Source organism: Camellia sinensis, chromosome 2, assembly GCF_055761805.1.
Source record: "Camellia sinensis isolate YWXY chromosome 2, ASM5576180v1, whole genome shotgun sequence".
Classification (NCBI taxonomy): Eukaryota; Viridiplantae; Streptophyta; class Magnoliopsida; order Ericales; family Theaceae; genus Camellia; species Camellia sinensis.
The window spans coordinates 90,825,001-90,849,153 of NC_138962.1; the positions used below are offsets into that span (position 1 = coordinate 90,825,001).

Sequence of the window (24,153 nt, forward strand, 5' to 3'; positions counted from 1 at the left end):
GTACTGCATTTTTTTGGAAACTGATTTGATGTTTCTCAAATTTTTGCCACCCTTCTAGAAGGATGGCAGTTTCTGAGTATGAATTCTCCTTCCTTTCCCATTCCCTCAGTCAGTAGCTAGGTAGATTTTCCCCATCTATCAGGCCCAAAATTATGAACTTATTCTTGTTATTTAATTCCATCGAGTACTAGATTATTTGGCTGTATTTTGGGTCTCCAGAAACCATTAAAAAAAGAAAACAATAGTAGCTGGTAATTTTGCAGGAGCATATTGAATCAGTACAAGGAGCACCTTGGCTTAGATTCCAGAAGGATTCCTGGAAACACTGCTGTGAGTCAATTTGCAGAGGCATTGACCAAAGCTTGGAAGGAGTATAATAATCCAAGGTTGGATTTGATTGATTGATGTTCCTTATTTGTTTTTTGATAATGAATTCACCAAGGTCAACATATGACTAGCTTCAAATACGTGTTTACAGGGCTGTAGTTATGGTTGTGGTGCAACCTGAAGAACGCAATATGTATGACCAACATTGGCTTTGTTCTGTACTGAAGGAAAGATATCCTTTCTACTAGTTACATGATGATGAAGCTCCTATCTGAGAGCTTAGTGGTGTATTTAAGTTCATGGCAACAAAAATTTGGAATATAATGACAAATGAAAAAAGTATTTGATCCCTTTCAAAGTTTAAAATTTTATGTCAGTTTTAATATCTATATCTATTTTCCAGAGATTTATTTATCAACAAACTATCTGGATGGAAAGTTTTTGTTTAGGAGTTTTGTTCAGATGTATTCCTTAGCTTTGTAACACACATGATGTTACAACTATTCGAAAAACATTGGCAGAAATTGATGCGCAAGGGGTGCTTCTACCAGATGGAACCCTTCTCATGTATGTAGCTGTGTCTTGAATATTTGATTTTTGCTGTTCTAAATTTGTTGGATTTTGAAGTGATTTTTCTAACTTTGACTAATTGAAAGCTTTGAACTTGCAGTGGTAATCAAGTAATTGCAGTCATTTATTTCAGAGCTGGGTATGCGCCAATTGATTATCCTTCAGAATCAGTGAGTAGATCTGTCATTTTTCTGCTTCTGCCAATTCTAGTTCTAATCTAAACTGGAAGTTGGCTTTGCCTTGTGTAGGTGATGTTGGTTATTATTAGTAGTTGAGTGTCGAAAGTGCCTATGGAGCAGACTTTATTCTATTAAGCTTTGTTTGGATCATGGATTAAGTATGGAGTGGGAAAGGGAAAAGGAAAGGAAAAGGCAAGAGCAGTGACGAAAAATATTAGCTTATATTTCATCCACATTTCCCTCACCTTTTCCTCTCCCTTGCCAAATCCCTACCCAAATCCATGATCCAAATGCAACCTTAATGGATAATGATGGCACATATGCATCAGTTGTGTCTACAACTTCTGATGAGGTTCCACCATCCCAACAACTCCATTAAAATAACTGACAATTTTAATGTGTTCTAAACTTAATACCAATATAATGTAAATATTTCACAACTAGTGTAGAATCACGTTTTTTTTCCCCATTAAACTAAAGCATCAGTCAGCCAAAAGTTTTATCTACAGATAATTTGCTTCCAAGTTCTTCCAAGTTACTAGCCAAATCATTTCTAAACTCACACCTGAATGATTTAAACCCACATCCTCTGCTCCATGGCGATTACAATTTTGGATTATCTAGGACCACTTCTGCACCTGAGGGTGACCTTACTACTCATTTCATGAATAATCCCTCTTTCATTTTGTAGGAGTGGAGGGCTAGGGAATTAATGGAGCAGTCCTCTGCCGTCAAGTGCCCTTCAATTTCCTATCATTTAACTGGCACGAAGAAGGTACAACAAGAGCTTGCAAAACCCAATGTTCTTGAGAGGTAATGTTCATTGTTTAAACTATTATTTGGTACTGCTCTTCATTCAGATCATTTGCAATTTCTTGCTGGGGTTTTGAACCAATTCCGGAAAATATTGATTTGTGATCCCCAGGAGAATAAAGTATAATCGCATGTTATTATTCTTTCAATCTGAATTCTGAAGTGAATGTGGATGTACATTGTTTTGGATCTTCATTATGCAATATCTTTAAAATAGGTGACCTTTTCCTAGTCCTTTACAAAAAGTTGGTTCCACTTTGTTCTTTTTCATGAGTTTTTTAATTTTAGAATGGTTGAAGAACTAGAATCAAGATGATAGCTCACATTATGAAGTTAAAAATTATTTTTCTCATTAAATTTGTGACTTTATGGGAAACGAGCTTCATTTACACCATCCAGTATGTCTTATATGATAGTTTCTTTCGTTGGTTGTGAGCAGGTTTCTTGAGAACAAAGAAGACATTGCCAAACTCCGAAAATGCTTTGCAGGATTGTGGAGTTTAGATGACTCAAATACTGTTAAGGGTGCAATTGAAAGACCTGAGTTTTATGTTATGAAACCGCAAAGAGAAGGCGGAGGTTCCATTTTTTAATCTTCTTTGTCTTGTAATTGTTGTTGGAAATTCCATTGATATTGCTATTATAGATAACATCCTTTTTCAGGGAACAATATCTATGGAGATGATGTGAGGAAAACTTTACTCAGATTGCAAGTGGAGGGTAGTGAAGAGGATGCTGCCTACATCCTCATGCAGAGGATTTTCCCAACTATTGTTCCCACATTTTTGATGCGTGATGGCATTTGTCACAAAGATCATGCTATCTCAGAACTTGGCATATATAGTGCTTATTTAAGGTGCGTAGCACTGGCCAATGTTCCATAACTTGTTTGAAGGTGCCTCCATGCACATTTTTTCTTCTCCTTTTAACATGTTAACAAGACCTATGTTACTTGGAACGTGGATCGTTCCGGTTTGTGGAATGGGAATAGAACATGGTACACCATATGCTCTAAAATATGGTATATAGATTATACTATAAAAATTTAAGATACTTCTAGAGTAATTTTCTTTTTAACAATTAGACATCCAATAAAAATAGGGTTTCTTTTTCCAAATTAACCATGTGTCAATACATTTCTATGAGCCTTATGACTCATTTGCAACTTTGTTTCCTGTCAAAACTTTACTTACCTTAGATATTAGTTCATAATATTTGTTTTTTTTTTCACTCTGAATGAAACCTTTAGGAAATTTATTGTAAATAAACTCTTGGGATCACTTTAGATTGCTAAATTTACTATTTTTCAAATGGAAGTGTAACATGTTTCAAAATGTGCATTCGAAAATGTAATTCGGTAGGGTAGTAGCGTTTTCTGGTAACATTGAATAAGATTGAAATCTTCTCTCTTGTTTTTCATCTTTTATTCGATTTGTTGCTTTTCAAAGTTGAATTTTGTTCAAGACCAGATATGTAATGGAAAGAATTAGAAAAAAGAAGCACCCTTGATAACATTTTTTGTAAAAAAATTACAATGGCAACTACATTCTTGCTTCCCAGTTTACTTTTTGGTCTAATATTACTACCATGCATTACTTGTGTTGTAGAATGTTATCCGTATTTATATGTATTACCTACCATGAAACATTTGAATGTGCAGAAACAAAGAGAACGTGATTACGAATGAGCAATGTGGTTACTTGATGCGGACAAAGGTTTCTTCGTCAAATGAGGGAGGTGTTGCAGCTGGATTTGCAGTTTTGGACAGTGTATATTTAACTTGATGTGTGTTTATTCAAGTGGCTTTAATCTAACCATGTGTAATTTCACCTGGCTTAGATCCAATAGTGATTGAACCTGGTGCACAAGATTGCCTCATTTAGATTTCTTTCTTTCTTTCTTTTCTCTTCCTTTGTTTTTCCTTTTATTCCCTGGAGGTAGAGGTAGGCTTGATCCCGGGGCTCGAAAGACATGTCTTTTGTAGTAAATTTGATAGTGAGATTTTCAATAGATGTCCAAAGGAATCTTGGCATTCTATGTTATGTGAAAGGTCAATTTTTTTTTTCAGATTTGCACTTTGCAGGTTCCATGTAATTTTTGCAGTGCGAGACGCTGGACATGCCAGTACAGAGTAGTGGGTGAAGCTAAAATTCTGATGTGGCTCAAAGGTATCTCCAGGCAAGTACTCAGCATCTTTGTTGTTGCCATGTGAATTATTGCCTTTGGAGTGATGAATGAAGTTGAATTTTGATGTGGCATGTTTAGATAGATGTCGGTCCTACAAGCTATTATGAAAATATATCTAGAGGGATATTATTCAAGCCTGGTCGGGCATTGAAGGACCTTAACCGTGTTGTCCTTGATATTGGAAGTGCTATTCAAGTGCAGATATCTCAGATTGAAGAAGGGAATCCTAGAATGTCGTAATTTGGGAGTCAGCAAATTGGTACTGTAAAGGCTATTATCATGGATGCTGTGAAGTCTCTCCATTCTTTCAGCCTCTGGAGTTGAAAGTAGTTGTTGGCGAGAAAGGAAAAAGATTTAAAATCTAAGGGATCTTGATTGTATTTTTTTTATTATACAACTCCGCCGGTCCCAAGCCCGGGTTAAGGAGGAGGGTTGTGTGTTAGGTAGCCGACAGCCAACACGTAAAAAAGCCGCTCAGATCCCTTATGAAAATAAATTCTACTTTGAATCGTTTAAATGTTAGGTCGTTCCTCTCAAGTGACGCGTTGCGTCTGCCTCCCCCATTTAATGGGACTTAAGGCTTGGTTTGGTTTGGTTATATTTAATAAAATCTTTGATTCTACTTGATTGTGTCTGTAATTGGTGATTGTTATTGCTATAATGATTGAAATTCTTCCCCTTCTTCCCTTAGTCACACTGTCAAACCACGTGTGTACTTTAGTTTGTATGAATGTTTTAGTATTTCTTCTTAGTATCATAGCAGATACAATTGTAATACTTGCACATATTTGATTCTCATGGGTGTGTTCAAGATATAAATAATAAAGTTATTTCTCTCTATAAAAAATTAAATTTTTAGATGAAATGTAGCAGTAAAAACAATTTAATTCATATTAATTGTCTTCTTTTATATATATTTATTTAAAATTCTGGTCTGCAAATGAATTCTATCTGCACTACCACTACTTTCCCTATATATGCATGAGCACATGCATGATTCATGAACTATCTTGTTTTGTATTTGCTTTTGTCAATTTTTCAGCTACGGAAGGTAGACCTAATTTTCCACTGCAATGACTCATGGAACTAAGAAGAGCCAGTTAGGCAAAATTCTATTTACATCACATGAAATCTCAGTACCCAACATTTGTGTTGTCCGGATATAAATTTTTACACAAAAGTCAAATATTCAAATATAAACTTATAAACAAAAATGAATTCTTGGCTCATATATTCCATTCAACTGTTTGTCTGAACAATTGCTTTTTGTTCATAAATTTGTCTAAATATTTGACTTTTGTTCAGAAGTTTATATCCAAACGATACAAATGATGTATTGAGATTTTCTGTAATATGCAAATAAAATTACAATTTTTTGTAATGTGCAAATAGAATTATGCACCTGTTAGGCCACAATACTCTGCACTGCACAAAATTTAACAGTTTCTTGTAATAAAGGAATTGCTTCAACTAAGCCATCTGTTTCATTGTTTAGCCCTTTGTATTCTCATACTCCAGTGTTTATGTTTCTTGCTAATGCAATCAAACAACAATGCACTATGACTTGCAACAGTTTTTGCACAGTGCAAATTTTGTAAGCTATATTCTCCTTGTTTATCACACGGCAAAAGCAAAATATTAGGACCCCAATAATAATAATAATAATAATAACAAATAAATAAGGAATACGTGGGAGAAGCTTGTAGCCAGTTCTTATATCCTATACACCATATGCAGCATTGAAGTAATCACATTTTCTGACGGATAAAAGACGGAAAAAAAAAAAAAAAATCTATGTAGCATGGTGATATTCACACTCAGCGCACAAGCATAATGAGTCAAAAGCCTAAATTAACAGGAAATAAGGATAAAAGAAGCTACATTCACGAATACAATCTTCTTTGGTCCATCCACCCGTGTTCACGAGCTCTATTCTCCCACAATGCTGAGAGGTTACGCTCGTCTATGAGTGCTGCTTCAGCCTTCTGTCTTGCTTCTTCACAAGTTTCCATTCCTGCATTGCACTTTTCTGCTTCTTTCTGATAATGGGAAGAAGCTCTCTTCGTACTCATTATCAGTGCCTCAGTGCGTTCTAAGTTATCATCGGTGACATTTTTCTGTAGACTAAGCTCCTCTGATAGTGAAGTTATGGTGTCCTTCTCCATCTCCTCATTCATGTCAGGATCATTTTTACCACAGTCTGCACATATAATAAGCATATGTTGTGCAAGGATTCAAATTAGAGAAGTTTATAGTCCATGCAAGGATTCAAACTAGAGAAGTTTTTGGTCATGATACACACATCTGTGGGCAGCAATGTTGTAGTGAGTTTGACCCTTCGTTACATGGGCTTTTCAAAATAAATCAGGTGTGTGACACTTTTCATTAGACTCTTATATATTTGTATTTAATATTATCATTATATATACATATTGTGGTATAATTGCTATGAAATGAGTAAAATATCTTTTTAATAATGTCTGTTACATATAACACCATTTTATCTCACATAATAAATTAAAAATATAACCATTTTTGCCAAGTCCTCATACCCTTAAATTTGATGTTTGATAGGTCCGACCTCTAGTTGAGCACCCGTACTCGTATTCGTACTCGTATCTATACCCGTACCCAAGTTTATGTAACATAGGTTTGACCTCCCCACTCATTGTTTCTCCATTAGACTCAGGTCAACTGATATGCCGTAGATTTATCACATCTTTTATTTATATTAGCAAAAGAAGCTTAACATGTTACCATCCATACCCACCATCCCTGATATTCATTCTTCAGCTTAATTTGTCTAAGTATACATATTTTCAGTCTCTGGATTTCCTCATCTCTATACCTAACAATTACAAATCTTTCTATGGACCACTTCTAACAATGGAACTCATCGCTTGAATTCAAAACCAGAGAGATGTAAGGTTGCAAAAATTCCAAAGATAGAATGGTTCAAGGACCATAAGAATTACTTGATGTACTCCCAATGGAGCACAAAACAGCAAGTGTAGATAGCAAGAACACATGCAAGACAGATGGACTCACCTGAATATGAGATGTTTAAAAATCCTGCAAGAACAATGGCATTGATTCAGAGAAAGGGAACAATCCTCTTTTCAAAAGAAAATTAATGGTAAGAGGATAGTGAAACATCAGCAGAACAAAGAACAATAAGATTATAGTGAGATGTCTTATCCATATAGGGGGAGGGACTGCTGGTACTTGATGGAGCATATGTTACAGACTCAGATATGTTTAATGGGTGCAGATATGTGTTTAAGTGTCAGATTCATTTGATTCTATAGTCCAAGAACAATATGACAAGCTAAAAATTGCACAACATCATGAGTTATGTTTGGATCAATCGTAGCTTACCATATTGTGCAATTTAAGCTAATTAAGCTTTGAAATCAGCATATTAAGAGATCCCTATTGCACATTAATGATTTTAGAGCTTCTATTTGCACAAACTAACTACTAAGTGCTGGTAGGATTTCATATATTTGTGAACAAGATATAATTATTTAGTCATTAACATGATGGGGATCAACAAAAACATTTGAGGAAGAAACAATCACGAACCTTAGTTTAGATGCACAACCCAAAAAACTCAGCAGGTGTCATAACAACTTCTAGTCATGCATAAGCCAAAAAAAAAGCATAAATCGTTCCAAATAACTTTCTTATCATAGAAGTAGTCTCCAATAACTAAAGCCTTGCTACCCGATAAATTAGAAATTTATAAAGAGAAGAGAGCAATATATTATGCCAAAGGTGAAAAAAATAATAATAACAAAAAAGAAAAAGAAAATAAGCCAACAATGGATGTGCAGTTGGATGAAGATGCTTGGGACCACAATCATGTGTACACATCAAGCATGAAAGTTTGCAGAACCAGCTCTATATAAATTAGATATTTTATCAAAGAAGTAAAAATCACATGAAAAGTCGAAAAAGAATATAATGAACTTCACATGACATATATACAACACAAAAGAAAAGACAGAAAAATAAGTCATCCTTGAGCTTTTTATGTTGGTCCACGAGAAGGCAAGTAAAATGAGTTCGACTTCATACTCAGTTCTCTTCTGAGATTTCAGAGTCTTCCTTACTGTTGTAGATCTTTTTGATTCTTAAGATAAATCCAAACAAATTTTTCATTGTCCAACTATTTGACAAATTATTTTGTTAGATTATGTGATAGAACCATGTAACTTCAATAAATTTTGTACATGTGATCTACAAATTGAGACAAGTCAGTAATAATCACTAAGACCTCCTCTCGCTTCTTTTGGTTGCTGTAAGTGTAAGAGTGTTAAACCTCAAACAAATAACAATTTTCAATGATCAGTTAAGCAAACTAATTTGCTCAATCCTGCAATAGTATGATTACTATCACAGCTAGGCAAGAGGCCCTTCAGTATTTCCCCATTCACTTGGAAGGTTCTAGCAATAGGCAATAAATTAACAGTTAGTTCTCTGTTTGAAAATAACGATTAATTCAACTAACAAATGATTTTGGGCACGAATATAATGATCAAATTTTGCCAACTGCATAGAACAAACAGGGTGCACCCTGGAAACTGGGTGGTTTGTCTCACTGAAGCATAAGGATGCAGTTTTGGGGATCAACAATGAGAATAACAAAATGTAGAATGTTATAATCACAAGTACCTCTAGATTTTACTAGGAGGAGAAAAATAGTAGAAGTTGATGAAACTTAGATGTTTCCTTGAGTGTTTGAAATAGAATACTTAAATACCTGAGTGGTAACTGATGAATGAATCAAGAAAAGAGGGAGGGGGGATTGTAAACAGGAGTTTAGGACTGTGAGGAACATCAAAGGGAATGAGAATATTGAATTTCCTAAAGAAAGAAGAAATCCATTTGATGAAGATCATGGAAAGAAGAAAAAGAGCAAATCTGGAATTTCACATGAAGCACATTTAGGGCATCAAGAATTAAAGATTTGGAATAATTTTGTGTCTTCATGTCATTATAGTAGGTTTTAGTAATTAAGGGTAAAATGATAATTCTAATAATTGTTGGACATGGGTTGTAGGGGTCACCCATGGATTTTTATTTTGGGTCAAGTTATTAAATGGGTTATTATATATGGGTTTTAATATGTCTAAAATAATCTTAGTGGTCAAAAGTCCAAGTTTTCTATTTTGATATTGAAGTAAAATTAGAAGTCATTAAAGTTTCCTATTTTGATTGAAGTGGAATTGGAAGTCATAATTGGTCTAGAATATTAGTTGTTGCAAAATATTTTTAGTTTCTAAATTTGAAAAATAGTCCTTACAGAATTAAGTGAGTTTTTAGCCTATAAATATATGTGTAATCTCAATGATTCAATAGCAAGAGTTAATATTATGAAAATTTGAGATTGTATTTGTGTGATTGGCATATCCCTTGTGAGGGTGAAGCACTTCCCTCTTCTTCTTCTTCTTCTTCTTCTTCTTCTATCCAGCAAGGTTACTATTCATGTCACTGTTCACAATGCTTAGAACAACCATCCAACTGTCCCTAAACATTGTGTTTTCATTCCCAAAACCCTACCTTTTTACAAACCCTCAACTCCTATTTTTAAATACTTTTGCAGTCACAAAATCCCACCAGATCCAGCACCACAAGTCTATTGTCACTACTGTTAGTATTCTTAACCCGGGCTTACTACTTGTAAGAAAGTAATCCCTACTCGTCCTACATCACCATTACTTGGTTTTAGTCACGTGGATGCTGGTGCACGTTCAGCTGTATTAGTACACAGAGGCTGGTCTCATACAAAAACCTCCATCTCACACTTGGCAGCTGTGACCTCTAGCCCGCACTTCTTTCAAAAAGAGTACAATTTTACTTGCAAAAAACATAATAGAATTATATTTACATGTCAACAGTAACATCACAATCCTTCATCTTTTATATAATTGCAAAAAGTGACTCCAACTATTTAGTCTAGACTAAAATTATTACAGGCATCCATGATGGAAACAAGTTCCCCCCGTTCATCCTTTTAAAGCATGCAATATGATCATCAGTTATTGATTAGGTTTTAGTTTCTACACTGATAGTTCCAGAAACAAAAAACGTGAACCTGTACCAACTATGTAGAGTTTCACTAATAGTGTGTGACTGGATCTCAAGGAGAAGGATGAACATACTGCCTCTCAAACAGCTTGAATTAATCTCTTAGTGCTCTTCAGTCCATTTATTGAAGGTTCAAACAAACTCCAAATTCCACATGTCACGGGCAATGCTATTATATCTGAATGGAGTGTTGTCATGACTAATAAAATGGTATTCCAGAAACAGCCACAGAGCCAACATGCATATTAAAATACAGTACAATAGTTACAAATGAATATCTCAAGAAACTCAAAGGAAAGACCTAGTCCAATCCTTTGGCCTTTGCAAATACCCACAAAAAAGAGATATATAGACAAGACAATATTCAAATTAAATATTGGAAGTTGCCATCTTGAAAAGCCTTCTATTTCAGCACATCCAAATAGCACAAAAAGATAAGGCTTTTGTTACCATCTAAATATGATTTTCATTTATGTGCAAACAATTGATGTACACATCTCCGAGAGATTTCTCCACATTTAAGTAATTAACCATCATGGTATCACAAATTTCACCAAGAACAGATCATTGTACCTTCCTTTTCACATAACAGTATTATCCACCAACCAACCCATCCCACAATCTTTAGAGAAAGCATCTTTGGGTCAATTTCGCTTTGCCTTTATTATGGAACACATCTTTAGTATTACCTGATGCAATCTCTTACAGATGTCAGACTATTCTCTAAAGAAAAGTAACCCACACCAAACATCTCATAATTTCAACTACACCCTAATTGACTAATTGACTAGCATCTCTGGTCTACTCACAACTCTCTAACCATACCTGAAAATAACAGCAATTTTCGACAAACAAATTCTCCCCTTTGCAAATTGGAGCCAGTCAACCAAAAGCGTTATGCTCATCACAACTAAAGTCAACCAATTGACTTTTCTCAAGATGCAAATGAAAGTTGAACTCATCCCTTGGAGCTTGTCTGATCTCATTGCCACAAAGGGCATAAAGTATGTATTTCAACTAAATGAATTCCTCCAAATCAGCGAATTTATCAAAAAAAAAATTCCTCCGAATCAGCGAATTTCCTCTGCTCAGAAAAACAAGTCCCAACCACTACAGGCTTTCTCTATATCAACTCCAAGGTACCATTCAACTATCTTAGTCTCTAAGAAGCACAGAAACTTCAAAAAAGGTGGCGTGTCGGTGTCGGTGGACACCGACACTCGTCAGACACTTTCTTGACACATGTCCGACACACATCCAAACGTGTCCTACTTTTTAAAAAAGAATTTAGACTAGGACACTTGGAGGACAGGCGTGTCCATTGTTTAAACATATGTGTCTATTGATTAGACATACAAAAAATTAATTATAAGTTTGAACAAAATAACTTAGAATACAATTATAAAAGAAAAATAATGTCAATTTATAGAAAATAGTGTTATATTGCATTTATTTCTTGTCTTACAATGATATATTCATATATATGACATATAATAAATATATAAAATTATATATTTTGTGCGTGTCCCCACGTGTCTATCCTGCATTTATTGAAAATTGCTGTGCCGTATTCGTATCGTGTCACATATCTGTGTCCTTGTCTATGTCCGTGTCTGTGCCTCTTAGCTTAGTCTTCTACAAAAATAACAAGAGTGAACCCATGGTATGACATTAGAGAGCTCTACCACGTACCCAAGTTTCTCACCAAAGAGATTAACTTACTTCCTCCACTCCACTTTTCCACAAGAATAAGCTTCTATTTATCCAACATTCACCTTTTGGCCAAAGACTTCTCCACAAGAAAGGGTAACTGTGAGAACACAATCTAATTACCATCAATGTTGTTAAAATTGGGATCCTAAATAGGATCGGTGAGAGGGTCTCATGGATCGAAGAGGATCGTAAGAGAAGGGTGTAGCATTGGAAGTCTATGCATTGAGCTTTCTTAAATGCATGTTGTTCTCAATCAAGATTAAAAGCTTAGTTTACAATTTGAAAGAAAGAATACCAGAGCAATCTGAATATAGCACCTACAAGATTCCACCAATGAGTAATCTAATATCAAGTCAAATAGTTCATAGGAATATAATAGTGCTGTAAAAAAAGCTTATGGCGTCACTTGAGCAACTAGAAAGAAGAAATCTACAATATCATAACTTCCACTCAGAAATAATCTAACATCCAGTAGAAGTCAATTATGCATAATTATCATAATGAAGGTCAATTCCACCGTTTCCAGCAACTAAAAAGAACAAATTGGCAACCGTACAGTTACAAAGAAAGACTATATGTATAAAACCATATAACTAAAATAAGACGCTCAACAACTCCATATCCTATAAATCATGACCAGTTCCATATACATTTAACTTCCATGTGATCATGACTCAACAGAGGCTAATTAACAAATATTTTGTCTTATACAGAAATTTTTTAACCTTTTGGTGACAGTTGAACTCACCTAAGGGTATGGAGAAGTTGTCTGAATCACAATCGCAATCACATGTAGAACATGAAGCTTGAGCATATGAATTTTCTCTCAAAATTGGTCGTCCCACAATGTAGGCAACCAAAAACAGACCCACCAAAACCAAAACACTTCTCAGAACCCCGGGATTAAGCCTATGGTCTGATGGGTGAGCCATCAATTCCCAAAAAACAAAAAAAACATAAAATGTGTCCCCCCCCCAAAAAAAAATCAAGCTTTTTAAAGCAAGAAAAAAAACCCAACTCAGATTTGATTGCAAAATTAAAGAACAACCAGTTTCAACAATGAAATACTCTTCTTTTTTTTTTTCAGAATAAAAAACCCAATTAGATTTGATTGCAAAGGAACAAAGAACACACTATCAACATCGGAATACCCAATTCAAGATCTGATAGTAGAATGTATATAGTGAAGAATGTGAGTAGAGACCAATCTCTAGGAATTCAATAGACAACCCATCAAAGAAAATCTAACTTTTGTTTTTCTCGATAAAGTAAAGATCCCGAGATAAGAGTGATGAAATTTACGGAATGTAGGTGCAGATGCGAGAGAAAAAAAATAGCGAAAGACGAAGACTCGAGTGACGAGGAAGTTCTTGCTTTCTTGTTTATTTGATACATCTTTTTAATTTTAAAATTTTAATTTAATTTTAATAATACGACAGAGAATAAAAATAAAATAAAATTAAGTTTACAGTGCGATTCATTTTTATTAGAACTCATTAGAGCACTCAATTATTTTTTTGTGGTAAATTAGTTTTTAAATATAGTGATATTATTTGCACTAATTAAGTGTTATTTTGAGAAGATAATTATAATCAATTTTTTGGTAAAAAATTGTTTATAAGCAGCTTTTTTGTGAAAGAAGAAGTGAGTTATAATCTGAGAAGTGGATTATAACCCACTTTCCAAAATAGGCCTTAGTGTACGCGTACCAATATTAATTATGACGGTACAATTGAATCCACTCATTATATAAATTATAAATATTAAAAATATTTTAAATTATATCACATCATCAATTAATATATTACTTAATATATTATTACATATAATACTACTCTTTTAAATACAGAATAATTGAGCAAAAGTCGTTTGATAATTAATGTGAACGCCCCCTGATGAGCTTTTTTTTGTTGTTGGATTGGACCAACCAAGCTGGCATAGACAATGTCATTGGCAAATAGCAATCAAATATTTATGACTTTCTTTATTTTTTATTTTTTTTGATTAAAATTATGTTGAGGCAAAGTTCATTGTTTGATTGTATAATTGTCCCTGTGTTGGTCCCATATCGCTTGTTTATTTTTTTATATATGAATTTATTATACAACTGAGTTTTTAAGACTTACCTGGCTCATGGCTTGGATCAACTCAAGAAGTGCTGTAACCCATAATTGGTTTGTTTTATTTGTAGATGGTTTATCAATGGAGTGGATAAATGAATAGGTTTAATAGGTGTCTTTTTAAAATGAGTGGGTCTTTTATATGGATTATATCTTTCTTAAAAACATTTCCATATCTATAAAATTAGAAAAATATTTGGTCTACTGAAATAGAGAGAATCGCACTCTATCCTAATGACGTGGTCGGATGACTGACGTCACCTTTATCAACCGTTATTGTCACCTTTATTAACAGTTATCAATTGTTATTGTCACCCTTATTAAGGATTGGTTTGGAATGTTTTAAAAAAGTGTACTTTTTGACTTATTGACTTATATGGATTGGGTTTGGGTTATGTTTGATGTGATGTGTTAGAGAGGTGATGTGATTTAAATAAGATGATGTGACTTAAATAAGATAGTAACTTTTTGACTTTTTGTATTATTTAGGTCATGCCAAACTTGGTCTAACTGTAGCTATCACTCTTATTAATCGGTGTGTCAACCGTTATTCATTCGAATGACCGTCGAACGATCGAAATGCATAAATTTAGATAATTCAAGCGAGACTAAATTCAGTGTCAACCGACATTCATTCGAATGACCGTCGGACGACCAACATGCATAAATTTAAATAATTCAAGCGACACTAAATTCAGTAAATGTAACATTACTGTAAAAAATATTACAAGCCAACGATTTTTCATAACAAAAATCCGTCAACTCTCTCGCTGAATAGATAGTAAAATAAAAGAAATTCTGAAAGTACTTCAATTTTGCTAGTTGTCATTTTTAGTCAAATGTTTGTTGCATAGTACGGACGACTTCGCTTATAACCATTATCAGATTTTAATCTAAGTGAGGGCAAATTATGTTCTCCAGAAAGTATTTTTAGACATGTCTCAAGGCTTCAAAATTGTACTTTTTTGATTTCATACTATTAACGAATTATTCAAGAAATTTAGATAAGTATTATGTGAATCAAAACTTTAAGGGTGTCTATTGTAATTATATTAAATTTGTGAACCTAACTGAATTTTTTTCAAATCTCAGTAAAGATTAGTATAATTTACCTTTTATTTTTTAAACAAAAAGTAGTTTTCTTTTTAGGCATTTTTATGTTTTTCTTCATAAAAAATAGGTTTGATTTTTCTAAAAGCACACTAGAAATTTCTCACTTCTTCTTTTTTTTTCTTTTTTTCTTTTTTAAGAAATGTGTAATTTTCCATAAGATTTTTTAATTTTAACATAAAATTTTTTAGACTTAATTCAGTGATGATATCATGCAAAAGAAGATCTAAATACTTTAGAAATTTATACAAGAAAAGTTTATGGGATCTAATTGGCTATTTTCTTTGTATTTTAATTTTTTAATAAAAGATATGTATAAAAGTAAAAAAATAATGTGACAATTTATGGTCCAATAATTTTTTTTGGTTAAACATCCTACCTTCCCAAACAAGTACATGTATTTGAGCTAATTATGTATAAGGAGAAATTACAGATAAATAAAATAAATAAATAAAGTAATAGAAGTAATTGTAAAGAAGTGGGAATCTAAATTAATTGGATCAAGCATGGAAACTAGTAAAAAGCAACAAAAGAATGTTGCTATTAGCACTCTATCAATAACTTTGGATCCTCTATTTTTTAAATTTTTTTTTATTACAATAATAATCTTAAATGAAATTATTAAAAAGGACAAAAAAAATTGAGATACATCTTACAATTAAATCTACGCACCCACTACATCATGAGTTAAAACTTATAAGACCACCCACCTCTAGAGCTGCAAATGAACAGAGTCGTTCGTGAAAAGGCTCGAGTTTGACTCGGTAAGAGTTTGTTCGAACTCAGTTCGTTAATTTTTTTTTTGCATTTAAGCTCGAGTTTGAGCTCGTTAAATTTTTAATAAACAAACTCAAACATTCTAAAGCTCGGCTCGTTAGCTGGCTCGTTTAATGTTTATTATTTATATATTAAATAATATAAAAATATGTATAAAAAGTAATAGAAATATGCTATTTATATATTTAAAAAATATAAATGTAAATAATAGTTAACTATAGATGGTACATTTATATAATTGTGGTAGTAGATATTATTATTTTAGTAAAATATGGACTTTTTTTTAATATGTTTATATATATTGTATATATAATTGTATAATCAAAGTTTTAAATTGTAACTTTAGTCTCACATGCAAGTATAAATTTATAAATTTTTTGGCTCGTTAAGGCTCGTAAACAGGCTCGAGCTCGAGTCAAGCCTGAGCCAACTCGGATTGAGCTCAGTTCGTTAAATTTTTATTCAGCTTGAGCTCGAGCTCGAGCTCGAATTCGTTAAAATCTTAATAAACAAGCCCAAACATACTAAAGCTCGGCTCGGCTCGGCTCGGCTCATTTGCAGCCCTACCCACCTCCATCACCACCTATCCATCTCCCTCAAATCTTACCCTCAAAACCTTGAAAATCCTTTGGCAGTAATATTCCGACGGCAACGATAGCAAAATTTGATTATATACACTTCTCCGGTAATAACAATGAGTGAAAATTCTTCCAGCAAACACAACTCCATGAGACAAGAGGAATACAACAATAAAAGCTCAAAAGAGATTCATAATTTTGATGGTCTCATAGCTCAAAGAAGATTGGCCTTATAAGCGTAAATTTCTTTTAAAAAAAATGACAAAAATAATAAAAAAATGTTTGTTATTTTTTCGGGATTGAACTCCTGAACATATGACCGAAACTCGAAAACATAGGTCCGAACATTGTTTATTTGTTTAGGAACAAGTACATTTCTTATTTTTTCGGGAACAGATAACCGAAACAGCAGCAGAAGAAGGCAAACAAAAGAGGTTGGACAACCCTTGGATGGCCAACCGGCCGATTGACCAGAGGTGAAATCCTGCCTAATTTTACACACACAAAGAGCATACAAGTATAATGAGACCATAGATGAATCACAAAAATCCAACCAAAGAAGAATAAAAATGGATTGTATTGTGTTGTGTGTGGAAAGATGTAATAAAAAAAATAAAAATAAAAATAAAAAGATTGACAAACCTCGTAATGAAACAGAAAAAAAAAAAAAAAAAACTTCTTCATCACCACAAATTTTTTCCATTGGTTTTGGGAGGTTCTACTGTCGTGAGTTTTGTTAGGATTTTAAGAGATAGGCTTTTTGGGGTGTGGGGGTGTATATTTGAATGTATGGAATGTTTTTACAAGGATAATTTTGATATTATTTGAGGAGAAAAAAGAAATTTAAGAATTTATAAATTTATAAATGGAGGTCCAAAATAATTAATGGAATGCTAATAGTAACAGGGAGCTTCTATATACACACACCCTTTCCTCTCTATACAAATCTTTCTTAATACACACTAAAAAAATAAATCCTAATATATTTGACTCACTACACACACCTATCATTCCACATATACCCCCAATGTAAATCATACACCCACACCCCCTCTCACACACACACACACTCGTGAGACCCCTCTCACACACACACCCATCTGAGAACCCCTCTCTCACACACACCCATCTCTCACACTCTCTACCGTTCCTCCCCAAAAGCTTCATCCATCCATTTGTGTCATTGAAGTTTTGGCATCATTGAAGTTTTGCCATTGAAGGGCATTGAAGGGCATTGAAGAACATTGAAATTTTCACATTTTAGGTTAGTTTACACAGATTATAATCTTCTCATTCCTATTTTATTTGTAATGTAGGGTTAATTTTTACCATTTTTGAAATTTTCAGTCCACTGTGATTGCCGTGTTTCATTCGGAACTGGTTATTCGAAATTTTTGTTTTTGTTCGGCAGTAGAGTTCCGAAATTTCTGCTTCCATTCGGCACTATAGTTCCGAAAATATTGACTTGGTTCGGCTTTCAAGTGCCGAAAATAATTTATTTTTTCGGTTTTCAACTTCCGAATATGAGCTATAATTTTGGACAACAAGTTCCGAACAGAACAGGTATTTTCGGACAACAACTTCCGAACAGAGTAGGTGTTTTCGGACAACAACTTCCGAACAGAAAATAAATTTTTTTTTTTCCTTCTAACACTTAATTATAACACTCACTACACACACTCTCATTAATTTTACACACACTCTCATTATAATTTTAAACACTTATTATTTACACACACACTCTCATTAATTTTGCACACACACTCATTACACACACACTTATATTTTAATCAACAATGATTCATCCCCCCTTTTCCCCCCACCCCCTTTGACCCCCTCTCTCTCTCATTGGTTACATTTTCTTTTTCTTTTTCTTTTTTTTCCTGCTCCTCCAATCACCACCTGCCACGTGGCAAAGGGGGTGAGAGGGTGACCCCCAAAAGGGGGTCCCAAGCATTATTCTATTTTAAAACACTCTCATTAATTTTACACACACAGACCGTTATTATTTACATACACACTCATTACACACACTTAGTATTTTTTGCAGATAATATGGATTCTGAATATCAACAACGTGTCCCACCTACTGCTTCAAATAGACGACGTCGTGAATTGGATGTAGACCATTAACGGGGACGAGGGCGTGGGCGAGGACGAGGTCAAGGTCGTGGTCGAGGTCGTGATCCAGTTTCGGTAGAATATGATATTCCCAGTGCCAGTCAAAGTGGGAGCCGAAGCCAAAGACGAGTTGAAGGTTATGATATGCCTGACATTGGTGTGGAGGATACCTCTTTACCTGATTCTCCTCCTGTCCAGGAAGAGTACCTTACTCATGCTTTTCCAGGTGGACCGAATGATCCGTCAATACTGCGGAGTTTCAATAGTCATGTGGCTGCAGCTATTTGGCACGGGGAGGTAAACATTCCTCAGTAAAATTGAAATTCATTTGTATATGAGTTTTTTTTTTTTTTTTTTGTGTGTTGTATGGTAGTTTGTAATGAGATATCATTTGTGTTGTAGGAACGAGGGGCCCTAAAGTGTCATAATCACTCTTCCAAGATCCTTGCATGGCCATGGTGGTTAGTAGAGAACAACACCAGATTCAAAGCCATTATTGAGCAGTCTGGACTGTCACAGTTAGCTCGTTGCACTTATCGGTTCGTCAACAAGCTTCTAGTCTCATGTTTTGTTGAGAGATGGCAACCTGAGACGAACACATTTCACATGACAGTTGGTGAGATGACCTTGACCCTGGATGATGTTGGCACTATTCTTGGCCTTCCCATTGTAGGCAAATCAGTCAGCATACCAGATGTGACAGATCATCATGGAGTTACATTACTCGTTTATGGCTTGGGGATTACTGAACGTGCAGCATATGAAGAGGTTTCTTCTGCTGGTGGCAATTCAGTCAGGCTTGAATGGTTGCGAAGTCAGTTTGCTGGTGTCACAGATTCAGACCCTGAGGAGGCTATACAGTGCGCTGCAAGAGCTTATTTATTGTTTCTGTTGGGATGTACACTCTTCAGTGACAAGAGTGGCGGCAGGGTTCCCGTTGTTTACCTCGGCTTGTTGATGGATTTGGGATCCATACATACTTATGCCTGGGGTGCTGCTGCATTAGCATTTTTATATCGACAGTTGGGGTTTGCTAGCCGGTCTGGGGTTAAGCAGATGGGTGGTTATATGACTCTTTTGGAGGCGTGGATTTATGAGCACTTCCGAGCATTCCGACCTCATCAGAACATGGGCTACACTGAAGACATGCCACATGTGTACCATTGGGCATCTAGGAGAGAGGCGGGTTCCTCCATTGACCATTTGAAATCTTTTCGAGCCGAGCTTGACAGTTTAGTAGCTACTGATGTAAGTTTACTCATCTTGCGATAATTTTAAGACTTCCATTTATCTTACCCTTTATGTACTTTAATGCAATAACACTTTTACGTTTACAGGTTATTTGGGATCCATACCACAGCTGCAGAGACCGGCATCCATGTAACCCGGTTACGTTCTACCATGGATGCTTAAAGTGCTTAGACGTTGTCGAACCGTATCATCCAGATAGAGTTTTGAGGCAGTTTGGCAAGGTTCAAACCATCCCAGATGCACCGTTAGCTCCTAGTCGTGGTGCACGAGGCAACATATCTGCACGATATACCGTCATGTACAGATACTTGGATAGGATGTGGGAGGCTTGGGATAACCACGTGTTGTCTGCGCAACGGAGGAGCACACCAGTTCGTCAGCCTTGGCAATGTGTACCGGGTTACATGGATTGGTATAAGAATATCACGCACCTATATGTCGAGCACATTGATGAACCGCGTGTCCATGACCATCAGGATTTCAGCGAACATGCGGATGTAATCTATTATCCTCTCTGATGCATATGTAACTTACTCTTTTTTTTTTTGATATGTTCCCTAAAATGTGATATTATTTTCAAATGCAGCGTATTGCACATGCACTGCAGATTTCACATCCTATTATTGACGCTGGTTATGAGGAGGGGATTCGCCATCCTTATCGACTTTACCAGGCTATCGAGAGTATGACACATGTTCTTGAAGGTCAGCACATTGACGAAGCTGGACCTAGTTCTGCTGGAGGTCACTTTCCATCTTCGACATTGACATACAGTCGTAGGCCTCGGCGTAGGTATACAGCTGATTCGTGACATGTTATGTTGTTACATGTTATTTTGTTAGTTGATGAATATTGTTTGGTGTTTTTTGTAAGATGACATTGTTGTAATGGTAACAGTGGTTAATATTTTCTTATTAGAATGGAATGACAACAATGGTATTGTAATGACCTTTTATTATTAGAATGAAATGGTAACAATGGTCGTTGATTTTGTAAATGATATTTTCTTATTACAATGGAATGGTAACCATGGTCGATAACATTCAATCCACATTGCAAAATATAACACATCAACATTAAAAACACATTCATTAATTTCTTCCATAATTGTAACATTGTCAAATGCATACATGTGTCATGCGACATCAACAACATCAAAAGTCTCTCGAGTAGCTACATTATCATGAATAATGTCCTTGAAATGTTGAATGCGACGCACATATGCATCATCCCAGTCCACAGCGCAAGGGTGACGGTATTTTCTCCAATTAGTGGCAATAGGAGGAACTGGATGGCCTGGCTGCAACAAAACCTGCACCAAATATCAATTGACTTAGTGGTCATACCTCATAACTTCTTCTACATGCATAAACGCAATTGATAAGTTTCTGTTATACCTGCACGAAATGATTTCCGTTGACAAACCCAATGGCAATCTCACGTCTATCAAGTTGAGGTACTGGCACGGTTCTAAGAGGTAAAAAGGTGAGACATTGCTGTGAAGACAAGTGGTATAACACAAGATTGTAGCACGATGCAACAAGATGGCCCATGTCTGGCATAGTCATCCAATGTGAGTATCCAGGACTGTCTTCAAAGTATGACAATATGCTTGTCAATTCTTCAAACCTTTCATAGGACCCATAAAGTGTAATGTATTCCTCTTTGTGTGTGTGCAGCTCACCCAATAGGTCACGCCTAACCTGAGCCCAATCATCTTCTGTATGACCAATTGAAGCAGCTATAGCCCTGAAACTACAATTCCCATCTGCAGCTACATCCTTGACAAACTTAATATATGGTTTTAACCCAGTAGGGAAAGCATCAACATATGCACAAGGTTTCACTGTTCTAGTAATGTATGCCTTCCCTTTCGGGTTCACCTTCTCCTTTCCCTTAACAGGTCGCTTCTTCTTGGTTTGCAGAGTAGAAACTAATGTAGTGATTTGAGTGTCCCTAGGTGAGAAGGAATCATGTCCAGATTGCACTAACTCAAATGCACACGAGTCACGACGGGTAGAAACATTGATCTTCTTATGATCCCGAGGACGTGTTTTGGGCTTCACCTCCGGCTCAACAAGAAAAGTGCTTTCCGGATATACAATCTCTTTCAACTTCTTCAAAAGCTCCAATCGCATGGTTCTATCACTTTCATTAAACTTGTTGACAAACAACTCTACTTCTGCATGACAAGTCACCTCTGTTTCCTCTTCTTTCTTGCATATGGAGATATGAAGTTGCCTCCACTGTGAGTGTATGGTAGCAAGTGGTATAGGACGATCCTGTCTGATGTAGTCAGCAATCTCATGGGCGCAAGGTAAACCATGAGTGTGGCGAAGGACGTATCCACAAGCTTCAACATCAATACCAATGGAATTGGCTCTCTTACTCTCGACAAGCAAATACTCCAATGCAGAGATAGACACATTCCCCCGTAGCTCCCTGAATTGAGAAGGTTTAAATTGATGTTGCACAACAGTTAGACTTTTCTCAAATGAAGCCTTGATATCAGTGTGTTGCAACTCAAGCAGACTGTGTATTTTCTCAAATGATGCCTGAAATGAGACTTGACATGAACCCAATTGTCTTTTAAGTTTTGCATGTGCACTCTCAGCCCTGTTCAATTAAATGTAAGTCAAGTTAAAATCAAGTACATGGCAGTTATTAATAACATATTCAACAAAAGTAATGTTACTGGTTCGTTGTAACATTGCCACAATGCATACACGTGTCTGTCCATGCCGCCACAAATTTGTCCTTGTAAGGAACCAACCAAGTATCCATGACATATTTGACTGCATCAGGATAACTACTGAATTCCTTAAGTAATGATTTAAGACGCTCCTCGTATTGAATTTCAGAAGATGAATACACTACAGAGTTCCACTCATGGTTGAACTTCTCCCGTTTTTGCTGTGTCTCAAACATTTTCTTGCATTTGGTCAACACATTCTTACTGATATGCCAACGACATAATAAATGTCTGGCACTCGAGAATATCTTCTGTATGGCATTCATCAAGGCTAGCTCTCTGTCAGTAACAATAACTGTTGGCACAACAAACCCATCCATGACATCATGTAATGTGGCTAACACCCACGCATAGTTATCGACCCTCTCATACTGTAAGTATGCAAAAGCTACAGAGAATGTCATTTCAGTTGATGTCACTCCCACAATTTCAAGAAGAGGAAGCCGATATCTGTTGGTTTTATATGTGCAATCCATAATTAATATACGTGGGAAAGACCGAAATAAGTCCAAACTGGTAGGATGTGCCCAAAACAAGTCAATCACAGTCATCGTGGACTCTTCAGACCGATGGCGCTCAATGTAATTATACTTGGCCAATTCACCCAATAAGTGTTGCATCTGTGATCTTCCAGCTCTCTGTACCACCCTGTTTCGATGGCGTACATTGTAAATGGTTTTAAGTGTGCTTACATTGAGGGCATCTCGCTGTTTCAAGGTTACTAGGATTTCTTTTGGCCGAACCATGCTCTTTGACATATCCATTAACAATGCTTTCTCATCCTTGGATAGCCTCCCCGCATATGAATGTCCCTCGAGGTGCTCCGCAGGTGGATGATTATGCAATCCGCATACTACAATCAATGTCCATTCATCATATGTGGTAAACCTGTGAGCCCTCATATCAAAAGGACAACCACACTTCTTCGTACCGGTTATTCTTGATGTATTGTTGCCATCATGTTTTAACTTCTTTGTTGCTCTATATTGGCCACTCTTCTCACAAGCAAGATACATCCTGGGTCTTTTTTTCCCTCCACCATAGTCTGATGTTTTGATTACAATGACCAAACCATTTCTCTTTCCAACTTCACGTACCCAGTTGAGCAATTCATCCTTACTTTTGAATACCTACAAAGTTAAATAAATATTATCAAACATTTACATTTGGTGAGCAATTCAAAACATAATCGTTATAATTTCGTAGACTGAACCTGTTCAGTTGTGAAATGAGTGGTGTAATCTAACACAAAATTCGCGCAAACCTGACTTCCTTGAGTTGACACATATTCCTGCATGTTTTGTATAACATTACAAATTTTTAATGGCACTATAAAGATTAATTTGCAATTTGAAACTGTAAATTTGGTATGCAGTTTGCAAATTTGGAATATAAAATGCGGAAAAAAAAATTTACTTCATTCGGAAGTAGTTGTCCGAATGTTTTTTCAAATTTTGGAAGTAGAATGTTGTATAAGTTAACATTTTTCGGACAACAACTTCCGAATTTATATATATTTTTCGGACAACAACTTCCGAAATTTATCAATTTATTCGGACATC

The 24,153-nt window shown here is 35.4% G+C and overlaps 3 protein-coding genes across 4 annotated transcripts in view; 1 reads left to right on the forward strand and 2 right to left on the reverse strand.

Annotated features, from left to right (window-relative positions):
• The window catches only part of LOC114272561 (glutathione synthetase, chloroplastic), a 14,622-nt gene extending 10,698 nt beyond the window's left edge, over window positions 1-3,924 (forward strand). The window contains exons 5-12 of the mRNA XM_028214284.2: window positions 264-386; window positions 479-559; window positions 814-894; window positions 998-1,067; window positions 1,768-1,889; window positions 2,329-2,468; window positions 2,553-2,745; window positions 3,550-3,924. Coding sequence (XP_028070085.2) covers window positions 264-386; window positions 479-559; window positions 814-894; window positions 998-1,067; window positions 1,768-1,889; window positions 2,329-2,468; window positions 2,553-2,745; window positions 3,550-3,673 — 934 coding nt within the window. The 3' untranslated portion in view covers window positions 3,674-3,924. The remainder of the gene's footprint in view (window positions 1-263; window positions 387-478; window positions 560-813; window positions 895-997; window positions 1,068-1,767; window positions 1,890-2,328; window positions 2,469-2,552; window positions 2,746-3,549) is intronic.
• A 1,800-nt stretch (window positions 3,925-5,724) lies between these two features.
• On the reverse strand, window positions 5,725-13,270 carry LOC114272563 (uncharacterized). Of its 2 annotated transcripts, XM_028214285.2 has the most exons (3): window positions 12,631-13,260; window positions 7,125-7,148; window positions 5,725-6,276 (listed from the first exon to the last, which is right to left on the reverse strand). In XM_028214285.2, exons 1-3 carry the CDS (start codon window positions 12,812-12,814, stop codon window positions 5,960-5,962), a joined length of 525 nt encoding a protein of 174 aa, XP_028070086.2. In that variant the 5' UTR covers window positions 12,815-13,260; the 3' UTR covers window positions 5,725-5,959. The 2 variants fall into 2 exon arrangements, with proteins under 2 accessions (XP_028070086.2, XP_082771184.1); XM_082915058.1 differs by lacking the exon at window positions 7,125-7,148 and having other exon boundaries at window positions 12,631-13,270.
• A 7,641-nt stretch (window positions 13,271-20,911) lies between these two features.
• LOC145815439 (PKS-NRPS hybrid synthetase cheA-like) lies at window positions 20,912-23,607 on the reverse strand. The gene is made up of 3 exons (XM_082912132.1): window positions 22,535-23,607; window positions 21,237-22,455; window positions 20,912-21,151 (listed from the first exon to the last, which is right to left on the reverse strand). The coding sequence occupies exons 1-3, from the start codon at window positions 23,605-23,607 to the stop codon at window positions 20,975-20,977; spliced, it is 2,469 nt and encodes an 822-aa protein (XP_082768258.1). The 3' UTR covers window positions 20,912-20,974.
• Between the last annotated feature and the right edge of the window lie 546 nt (window positions 23,608-24,153).